Here is an 11,389-nt window from a genome sequence, read left to right as displayed (position 1 = left end):
GGCCTCGAAGGATGGGGGAAATCTCCCTAAATAAAAACCAAGGAGATGGTAAAACTTCCCAGCAAAAACATGGCTTTGTGCAGAAAGTTACCATTGCAATTGTGGGGTGTCATGGGACTTGCTGACTCTGCTGAAAACCTGATAAGAAAGATCAGGAAGGCAAGCCTGAGACAGGGAAGGACACTCTCAGCTTCTGAGCCCCCAGGATGGGGACAGCAGGATTCACTGCTAGGTTCTTAGCCACAGGCACCTGAAGGACAGAAGGGCATGGGGTGGACAAGGCTTTTAGAAAACAATGGCCAGTGCTTTACTGCTAATCTCCTTGTCGCCTCAAAAACTAGAGACCAAGAAGGATGTGGTTGGTAAGAAGGGTTTTGCTGCTTTATATCAGTCCATCCTTTTTAATCACTGTTATCAAATGATGGACAAAATATCTAGTAACACTTCCTCAAAAGATATGCCTCTTCTTTACTTAAATCATAGGTGATGGCCAGATTCTCACTAGGGAAATTTAATAGAATATATCCTTAGAGTAAAATCTTCAGGAATTTTCTGTTCTTCATCCTGTTCAGCCATAAAATCTGGGCAACCTTAAATGAGAAATCTTTTTCTTTGAGAAATTAGGTTTTATACCAAATAACTTTGAAGAAGTCAATTAGACTTGACAATCTGAACAAACCGATGTTGACCGTTTGGAGAAAAAGAATTATACTTCACTAACGTTTTCCTTAGTAAATTGTCCCCTTACATGTCTTTTAATCAGGCTTTGATAATTTATAAGCTCATTTTTAAAGCTCCTGATCACTTTGTAAAGTCACAATATACAAACATACAAAAGGAAGAAAACTAAAATCATCCATAAGCCCATCCACCCAAAATCAACAAATAAAAGCTTGGTGCAGATCTTCCCAGACTCTTTTCTATTTAAGAGTTTTTCTGCATCACACATATTCTTTAACAAAATTAAATCGCTTAATCTGTCTTGCTATTCCCTCACTTATTTCCTGGTATAATGTTTATATTACAACATCTCTAAAAACATCAATATAGTCTAATTCATTGAATGGATATAATAGAATTTAAACAATGCTTTATTTTTGAGAGCATGTTGCTCCAACTTCTGCAATTACTGATTTTTATACTAATGAAAACAGCTGACCAATGTTATTAATGTTGCTATTGACCAGTGAGAAGCATGTGCAGGCACTAGGCTAAACACATTACATGGATTTACATGTAACTATTACACTGAACTTCTCTGTATTTTTCATTTCCTTTAGGAAAAGTTCCACAAAATTAAAAGGGGATGTACAGTTTTAGAAACTTCTATAGTGTGACACGGCAATGTAGCAGTAAAAATCACTTAGCATGCCTGTTTCTGCACTTAACAGTGGGAGTAGTCATGGATAACTTCTTATAAAATATGTAATATATTTAAGTTGTCATCCAGAATTCTTTATCATAGGTGCCACCAGTTGCCCAGGATGGACGTTAGAATCTAGTCATCAGTTTCCAGAAGCAGCATCTCTCACAGGAGTAGAACTCTAAGAACTAAGCTCCTGTGCCCTGGACACCTCATGCCCCCAAACATGCTCACCTCTAATAATGCCTGCTCTGTACCTACCTCTTTCCAGCTCACTGGCATACCAGGACTGGAGTCCCTGCACATCTGGCTCTCCATCCCTTTTGGCTCCATGTACCTGGTGGCTGTGATGGGGAATGTGACCATCCTGGCAGTGGTAAAGATGGAACGCAGCCTGCACCAGCCCATGTACTTTTTCCTATGCATGTTGGCTGTCATTGACTTGGTTCTGTCAACCTCTACCATGCCCAAACTACTGGCCATCTTCTGGTTTGGTGCCCGCAACATTGGTGTGGGTGCCTGCTTGGCCCAGATGTTCTTCATCCACTGCTTTGCCACTGTTGAATCGGGCATCTTCCTTGCTATGGCTTTTGATCGCTATGTGGCCATCTGTGACCCATTACACCATACCTCGGTGCTCACGCATGCTGTGGTGGGTCGTTTAGGGCTGACTGCCCTCCTCCGGGGAGTTCTCTACATTGGACCTCTGCCCCTAATGATTCACCTGAGACTACACCTTTACCAGAACAAAATCATTGCCCACTCCTACTGTGAGCACATGGCCGTGGTCACCCTGGCATGTGGTGACACAAGGCTCAATGACTTATATGGAATGGGAATTGGCTTCCTGGTATTAATCCTGGATTCATTGGCCATTGCTGCCTCCTATGTGATGATTTTCAGGGCTGTAATAGGGCTGGCCACCCCTGAAGCCAGGCTTAAAACCCTAGGGACATGTGGTTCTCACATCTGTGCCATCCTCATTTTCTACATCCCCATTGCTGTTTCCTCTCTCACCTACCGCTTTGGCCATGATGTGCCTTCTCATACCCATATCCTTTTGGCCAACATTTACCTCCTCATCCCACCTGTCCTCAACCCTGTTGTCTATGCTGTCCGTACCAAGCAGATCCGAGAGAGATTTCTCCACGTTTTTAAGGTAGGGGCTCAACCCAGATGACTATACCTATGAGGCATATAAATATTTTGCGATAATAGGATAAGGCTGACTAGGAAAGCCTATGAAATTTCTGGGCCCTACCTTAACTGTGAGGATAAAGGATTAAAGACAGTCATAGAATCTATTCTGTTTGACCAGATTTTCTGTGCAGCATAGATTCAATATCTGAAAGTGGAAAGAAAAATCGGGGCATAAGTTCTTATGATTTCCTCCTCTTACCTATTTAACTTCATAAAATTAAGCACAGTAAGTACAAACACCAGCCCATGGGAAGTAAGATCACATCTTTACTATTTTGGTGTAAAATTTCTAGTTTCTCTTTGAAGAGTATCATAAAGCACAATTTCTTGAAGAAATTTCTAGAATTATATTGTATAACACCTTCTTGAAGGCAGCTTACTAATTCTCTTAGTAAAGGTCTATAAAATTTCTGGCAAGATTTTCTAACCCTTCTGGCTTGTCCCAGAAAAGACCCTTTCTTGAGGATGGAGAAAATACAAGTATGGAATCCTAACCTAATGAGACTTGGAATGAGATTTTACCACCCACAAGAGTTAATATCCTCAAACCCGGTCCTTACCCCACTTAAATAGATGCATTTGCAACATTCCACATCTCCTAAGGGGAGGCGGGGAGGAATGTTAGGAGATTGTTTCAGAGACCCTGAGATGGCTTATCTGGGGGACAGCAGCCACATATTTAGTAAAGAGACAGAGGGAAGAAGATAAATGGGTTATGAAGGAGGTTGGGTGACAGATGGGTCAAAGGTGACGAAAATAGATGGAGGCCCTGTGGTGGATATAAACCTTGAAATGATTCCAGATCTCTTTGGAGAATTCCTGTTGCTACCTCCGATTTTTACAGCTCGACCCTTTTTGTTATTTGATCATAAAGGTTCCATAATGAGGGACTACTTCAGGCCAGAAACCATGTGGCAATGCATGAAAAGTAGAATGAAGCGTCACTCCCAATTCTGGCAACCCAGAATCATGGTTATGCACATCTTAGTTCCCAAATGTTTGATTTTAAACAATCTTAACTTCCTCAGTTACCAATCCATAACATCTAAGAAGGCTAAAGTACCTGAACTTATGGTAAAAATAAATCACATTAGTATTTTTAAATATCTAAAGAAACCAGTGATTAAGGTAGGATTAGAATACAAATGTCATCCCCAAAATGTAGGAAACTTGGCAAAAATACTTAAAGTTTAGCTTACCCCTGAATAAGCACCAAATTTCTATTTCCTCAGAATCTATGCCTAACTCCAGAATTGGTTGGGTCACATCTTATTAATCTTCATTGTTTTGGTGTAAGGGGTGGTCATTCTCCCATATCAAGGTCCCTAGTGTCCAGTGCCAAACCTGAATCCAGTTATTGGGAGAAGATAGGAAGGGCTTCTATGAACATAACTTTAGTGCCAAATGCAATCTGATTTCTTTTTTAAATTTGGGGTTGAAAAGATACCATAGAAGCCTCAGAGCAAGAAATCTATTTTACAGAATGATCTGACCATAAGCCCAGCACTGGAGAAGATGGATGTTGTTCAAATCCATCTGTAGCTCAGATGCTGGGGGAAATGATCAGCTTTTGTCACAAGATAACTCTCTGGCATAATGCTTAAAGTCCACTTATACCACATAAGGCAGAGAGTGCAGAGGCTTTTTTGTGGTGGAGGGGTTATCTCAGAACAGGATGACAGGGAGTATACGCTGGAGAATGCAGTATGGAGATGTGACATGTCCAGTCATTGACTATCTTATTCAAAGCCAGTGTTATGTTTCCCCTCACACAAACATCATCTGTTCCTTTTCCATCACTAATGCTCAAGGTGGGAGTAAAAGGTACTTTCATCGGCCCCTTTTGAAACCTGTAAGTCTTCATGGAAAAAGTGAAGATTGGGATATGGTTGAGGGAGGTGACATCATTGTGGTTATTTGTAAAGGGCCATGTTCTTAGCAGGTGGTTAAGAACTTGGGCTCTGAAATCTCCATAAAGAGCAGAGATGACCTGAAAAAGTGTCAGGCTTTGGATGTCTTGTATAATCTAACCTTCAGGTTTCTCCTCTTAAGTGAAAGTAATGACAGTAGCCCTTTGGTTTTTTTTTATGAGGATACAATGAGATAACATGAAATACTTACAGTGCCTGGCACATTAAAAAAAAAAAAATGCCTTTCATAACAGTATTTGTACATAGAAAAGTCCTGGGCGGGGGATAAGGCAAGAAGAGTAACCAGAACAAGTTCCTGGAAAGGCCATAGACAATGTCGTCAAGTCTCACTCGTGAATGCACTGGCCTCGGCTTTAGAAAGCTCCCCCTGCTGTTTGCTTCTCTGCAGTCAGCCAGCTTTTCTCTGTTCCACCTCGCTGCCCAGCACCCACTTATGTGCACAATATCACAAAATAGAAATGGATAAGATAGCCAAATGGATAGCCTACCAAACTTCTGACATCATTCTATGTTCCAGTCTCTCAAGATGGAGTGTGACAAAAATTGTCCATAATATTTTACACCTTTGTGTACACCTTTGTAATAAAAAGCACTAGGTGGTTATTGTTTCTTAAACTTGTCTGCACTTTAAAATCATCTGGTATCTTTGAAAAATTTCAAAGCCCAAGTATCCTCTTAACCAACTGAAACACAATTTATGGGGATGGGACACAGGCAATGGTAGTTTTTGAAGTAGGAGATGATAGTGATACAGAAGCATCCTAAGCAAAACATCACATGAAGTTTTATTCAAGTAATTTTATTTCTAATGTATTTGCTAAAATGGAGAATAAAGCTTGCCTGCCTTGTCATCTGCATTCTGATTCTGTCATTTGACTGTTTCCAAGCTATTAACTCTGGTACTGTCCTAACTAAAACAGATTTCTGAGTCAATCAGGGACCCATGCAGAGGCATGGTTCAGGCAACTGTTGACAATTACTCAGATTCCAGATGACTCAGAACTAGGGTACATGAATGACTAGAAATGTTGTAATTAAGTTTGAATTGGCACACATGTTTTCTGTATTCTTCTCTTATTTAGGTAATGGTTATAGGGTCCCCCTGTTTTCCCCACTTCTGTTGTTCTGACCAAGACAGAGTTTCTGGACCACTCTGTGACCTGGCCAGCTACATGTTTTCCCTTGTAGGCTTGGACCTCGCTGAAGCCTTGAACATTCTTAGTCATTGATTGAAGTTGGTGAGGTGGTTCAAAACAGTGACCAAATATGTTGCTAAATATATAGAAACTAGCCCCAAATCCTGAGCCAAATTTCTTAAACCCTAATATGAACTATATAACCTGACCCCCTTCTTGCAGACATACCTAAATAGAATATCTCCTTGCTCACTGCCCATGACAAGGACCACTGTAGTGCTCTGTATGTAAGTTCTCCTAATAAATTCTTTGGATTGGTCACCCTGGATTTGTGTTTCTGTCTTTGGAATCTCAACCACCCTATCTTGAGATGATTTGGGGCAGTCCCTTGTGAGAACTCCCCTGCCTCCATTTTTGGGGTGACTCCAGCTAGAAGTTTGGCCAGAGGAAACAATGGTAAAACTTCAAGTCTAAAAATATCATGCATAACAGATATAGCATGATTAAAATGAGGGAGACCATGATGGGGGTTGGGCTGGGGGTGCGGGACATTCTTGGATGAAACAGTGGTGGTTCTTATTTTCTATCGTCATGAAAATTGTAAATTTTACACTCTTGCAGAACAAATAGAATCATGACTTATGTTTCACAATTTATGTAATTGATTTCTTGGATTTTTGACAGTTCTATCATGTTTCCAATAAATATCTTTTCCTTCTCTAGGAAAAAGATAAATAAAAAAAATATCATGCATGTATTCTCATAGGTGCTATGTTCTATCAAAGCACATAGTGTTGCTAAAAGATATAACTTTCCTTTTACTGTTTGTGAATAAAGCCAACAGTTTAGTGTCACCATGTGGTAATGGAATTAATATGCTAGTAAACTTCTATGTAGGACAAAATTACTATGTGAGCATGAATATCACCTGAAGGACAAGATAATTCCCACACCAAACATGAGAACAAATCAGATCTTGCAGCCTGGAAATACTTATTTAATCCATTACACCATGTATTCAGTTCACTATGTAACAATGACAGATAAATAACTTACAGAATGTATAAGTCAGCTGCTATTGTAGAACAAGTGCCCACAAAAATCTCAGTAGCCAAAAACAAAAAAGTCTATTTCTCATACATCTGAAGATTGGCTAAGATGACTCTGCTGATCTCAGGTTTGCTTATGCATCTGCAGGTTGGCTGGGCATTGGCTAATCCAAGCTGGGCTTTGGCTGTGAGGTTCTGCTCCAAACTGCAAATTGGTCAGGCAGTTCTGCTTCACTTTGTTCTCATCCTCCTTGGACCAGGGAGCTAACCAGGCACATTCTTCTCATGGTGTGGCAGAGGGAGAAGATGGCAAGCACCATTGCACAAATTTCAAGCTTCTGTTTTCACCATTCCTGCTGATACCTCATTGATGAAAGTGGTGCACATGACAAAGCCCACAGTCAATGTGTAGGCAAGTATACTTTGGGAGAGTGAATATTTTTGAACAGTAATTTAATATACAGAATGTTCCATCTCTACTGAGGAAAACCAAATGGAAGCTTGGAAAATCTCAGGGAACAGAGTCAAAGCCCCTTGGTTTATACTACTTTCTCCCTTGCTGTCCAATGTCTAGGGAACAGAATCTCAGCGTCCGGAGAGTTGAGACACAGGGAACTGGCCAGAGACTTATTTACACCATCACCGCCATGTGTGTCTATGAAGTAAGCACTGGTACAACAGTGTGGGCCTGAAGGTGCCTTTTCAGAGCCTATTAAATTTTCTTGGTTGTTTACTTATAGAACTGAAGGAATTTCTATTACTGAGAAGACAAAAGGGTTACAAAAGAAAAAATAGAAGAACATAATATAAACAGTCCTTCATGAAGAAGTATGTATGAGAGCTTCTTTAAAAATAGCTAAAAAAAAGTATTCGATTATGAGAGTTTGCATAAGGAGACAAAAGAGAGAGATCTAGTATTTTTAGGACATTAGAATAAAGAGTGCATGTTCTTTGTTTCTTTAAGTTATCAGTCTTGAGCTGTCATATGTTGGAAGATAGATGCTAACAAGTCTAGCAATTAGCTTTCCCTGGGTTATGCTGTGAAACAACTTCCAAATCTCAGTGGTTTGCTGCAGAAACAAAATCATCCTTGTTCATGTTACATAAACACTGTGGGCCAGCTCTGGCTATGCTACAGGCTGTGAGTCAGATTTGCATCTGTTCCATGTATCTTCCCCATCATGAGTCTAGGCTGAAGGAAAAAGCTTGATTTGTAATATGCTTATTCTTATGGCAGAGGAAAATAAAAGGTAAGCCAAGCTATAAAACCATATTTTAAAATTTCTGATTCTTGAGACACATTTGGATACTACTCAAATTCCTTTAGCCAAAGCAAGTCACATAGCAAAGTTTAAAATTAATGGAGTGAGGAAAATACCACTCCCATGAGAGAGGGACAGAGGAGTAGATATCGTGAATAATAATCGGTCTACCACAACTATGTATTTTAACTACAGTCATGTGTCACTTAATGATGGTGATGTTCTGAGAAATGTTGGTAGGTGGTCCCATTCTGTAAACATCATAGAGTATTTACACAACCCTAGATGATACAGCCTACTACATACCTAGGGCACATGGTGTAGCCTATTGCTCCCAGGCCACAAACCTGTATAGAATGTTACTGTACTGAATACCGTAGGCACTTATAACACAACGGTAATTTGTGTATCTATCTAAACATAGGAAATGTATAATAAAAATACAGTCTCAAAATGTTATGGGACCACTGTCATACATGTGATCTACCATTGACCAAAATGTCATTATGTGGCGCATGGTGGTATATTCTTTTCAGAAGTCTCAGCTTGAAGAGGGAAGCATGTTATTACTACTTTCCACAGTCCATAGTCCAAAGATGGTATTCAGCCTTTCTATTTATTCATTAAATATTACTAAATTGTTTTTACTTATTTATTTTAGCATATTACTGGGGTTACAAATGTTTAGGTTACATATATTGCCTTTGCCCCACCTGAGTCAGTCAGAGCTTCAGGCGTGTGTCCATGCCCCAGATGGTGCACACTGCACCCATTAGGTGTGAATATACCCAACCCCTCCTTCCCCCTCCCACCTGCCCAACACTCCATGAATGTTGCTACTATATGTGCACTTAAGTGTTGGTCAGTTAATACCAATTTGATGGTGAGAATATATAGTGGTTCTTTTTCCATTCTTGTGATACTTCATTTAGTAGAATGGGCTCCAGCTCTATCCAGGATAATACAAAAGGTGCTAGATCACCATTTGTGGCTGAGTAGAACTCCATTTTGCAGGCAAAAGACATATGCATGTGAAAAGTCAGATACAGGATAATATAAATTGATATTAAGGGATAGCAGAGGACTCCTTTGCTAAGTGTTCAATAAAGGAATTGTCGATGAGTATGCATGAGAAAAGTCAAAAAGGAATTGACTTAATGGAAGAAATGGGTCCTCTTATAAATGGAGCTGTCCAACTATAGAAGCAATCACATTGGGAGATAGTTGGCTAAAGAGTGGGAGAGGGTGGAGTGCACTTATCAGAAACGGTATGGAGGTAACTTCAATACTAGATAGGGCGTTGGCCTTTGGGCCACAATTTGTGGTTCTATTCTTCACTCATATTCTGGATGAAAAGGTCACCAAACTCTCAACTGCTTGGGTCAATCTCAGCCAATCTTCCTACATTCTTTCACCTAAGTGACAATATTATTTTGGAGGGTTCTTTGTCTTCCTTAAGCATGTGATGAGTCTGTGAGAATAGAAGGTCAAACCTCTCCTATCAGACCAGATTACAGGTGCACACCTGGTCTGATCTGACTCATGGATCTGTGAGTGATGGAACTCCATTTTCCTTGCCATACTGGATAATTGGCAAAGACACTTTGCAATCTTTCTACTTAGATTTTTCCTCTCCAGCCTAATCCAGCACACTGTCAGTACTGGACCAAAGGGTAAAAAAGAGAGAACTATACATCTACACAGCCTTTCTCCGGAATAGACCAAGCACATGATCACGAATCTGCTTGGTCTTGACACCATAGATGATGGGATTTATCATGGGTGGAAAAAGAAGATAGAAGATAGCAAGGAGTATGTGCACATGAGGGGAAGCATGGCGGGCCACACGGTGCATGACTGAGGAGATGACCACAGGAGTATAGGTGGACAGGATAGCACCTATGTGAGACACGCATGTCCCAAATGCCTTGTAGCGTGCTTCCTGAGAGGCAAGCTGTAGAACTGCCCGAAGGATAAAGATGTAAGACAGGATAACAAAGAGCAGGTCCAACACCACAATAAACATGGCCACAGCAATGCCATAGATATTATTGAAGCGAGTGTCCCCACATGCCAGTCTCACCACTGCCATGTGTTCACAGTAGCAGTGGGCAATCACTGGGCCTCGGCAGTAGTGGAAGCGTCTCAGCAGAAAGGGGAGTGGGGTCATTAGTGTCACAGCCCTGGCCACAGCAGCCATGCCAATCTTGGTGATAAGGGGCCCGGTCAGGACCGTGGTGTAATGCAGTGGCTTGCAGATGGCCACATAGCGGTCAAAGGCCATGGCCAGCAGCACTGCGGACTCCATGATGGAGAAGGAGTGAAGAAAGAACATCTGGACCAGACAGGCATAGAAGTTGATCTCTCGATCTCTGAACCAAAAAATAGCAAGCATTTTGGGTAGTGTTGTAGAAGAGAGGACCAGGTCAATGGTTGCCAGCATGGCTAAAAAGAGGTACATGGGCTCATGGAGGGCCACATCAGCCTGGATGATGAAGAGAAGGGTGCAGTTTCCAAGCAGAGCCAGAGTATAGGCAAAGCAAAAGGGGATAGAGATCCAGATGTGCAGGTGCTCCAAACCAGGAATTCCTACCAACAAGAAGGCAGCTAGGTGAGTTGAGGTAATATTGGAGGTTGACATGGCTCCTTGTCAATTTTTAGAGCCTCTTCACTTTCTATATATATTTCTATAATATATGTGATTAAAGTTCAACCTCTGATATCCCACCTGCAAGGATTAGCTCTTGTTCCCATTGCTAGACCTTAAAATAAGCTAGTAGCCTTCATAGACATGGAGAAGCATAATCTGTGTTTCCTACCCTCAAGGAACTTTGAATTTCATTGAATTGACAAAATATTCAATATCCATTGAATTAACATCACATGACAACTTTTGTAAAGGAATGGAGAGTAGGTAGTGTTTTCTGTGTTCTCGGTGATGTCAGGAATACCTTGAAGAAAAGAAGTGAAAATGTTTAAATCAACTCATTTCTTTAACGCGTACTTTGGGTACCATTCTACCTTCCAGTTAAGCTAAACTCCCAAATGCAAAAGCCAATTTCTGTCCTGAAATCTCAGACTGGGATTGATGTATAAATCAAATAAACTCTTAAATTTCTAATGCCCCAATTAACCACATAATTTGTATATTTCTCTAGAACTACTCTATCTGATATGATTGACACTAGCCATATATCACTATGTAAATTTAAATTTATATTTAATAAAATGAAATTTAATATTCCTCATAAGATACTTTTCAAGTGTTCAACAACTACATGTGACTAGTGGCTACCAAGCATATTTCCATCATTGCAGAAAGTTCTAGAGAATGCTGTTCTATAATACATCTTCCAGATCCTTTCAATACCCACAATTCTCTACACATACAGCCTTGCCTCCAGCTCACGGATAAAATCAAAAGCCTTTTTTGGTTCTCCGTTGAAAC

General features: G+C 40.4%; 2 protein-coding genes across 2 annotated transcripts; one reads left to right on the top strand and one right to left on the bottom strand.

Moving 5' to 3' along the window:
* The first annotated feature begins 1,589 nt into the window (after positions 1-1,589).
* On the top strand, positions 1,590-2,543 carry LOC123641866 (olfactory receptor 52M1-like). Its single transcript, XM_045556800.1, has one exon. The coding sequence runs from the start codon at positions 1,590-1,592 to the stop codon at positions 2,541-2,543; it is 954 nt and encodes a 317-aa protein (XP_045412756.1).
* Positions 2,544-9,579: 7,036 nt separating this feature from the next.
* LOC123641248 (olfactory receptor 52K1) lies at positions 9,580-10,583 on the bottom strand. The gene has a single exon (XM_045555799.1). The coding sequence runs from the start codon at positions 10,580-10,582 to the stop codon at positions 9,638-9,640; it is 945 nt and encodes a 314-aa protein (XP_045411755.1). The 5' UTR covers position 10,583; the 3' UTR covers positions 9,580-9,637.
* Between the last annotated feature and the right edge of the window lie 806 nt (positions 10,584-11,389).

The sequence above is a fragment of the Lemur catta genome, chromosome 7, assembly GCF_020740605.2.
Source record: "Lemur catta isolate mLemCat1 chromosome 7, mLemCat1.pri, whole genome shotgun sequence".
In the NCBI taxonomy this organism is placed as follows: Eukaryota; Metazoa; Chordata; class Mammalia; order Primates; family Lemuridae; genus Lemur; species Lemur catta.
The sequence above is the reverse complement of the archived record's forward strand: the minus strand, read 5'-3'. Positions and strand labels throughout refer to the sequence as shown.

Bases quoted from the DNA above. Each gene is read 5' to 3' on its own strand.
- LOC123641866 (XM_045556800.1), top strand. From the start codon at position 1,590: ATGCTCACCTCTAATAATGCCTGCTCTGTACCTACCTCTTTCCAGCTC.
- LOC123641248 (XM_045555799.1), bottom strand. From the start codon at position 10,582: ATGTCAACCTCCAATATTACCTCAACTCACCTAGCTGCCTTCTTGTTG.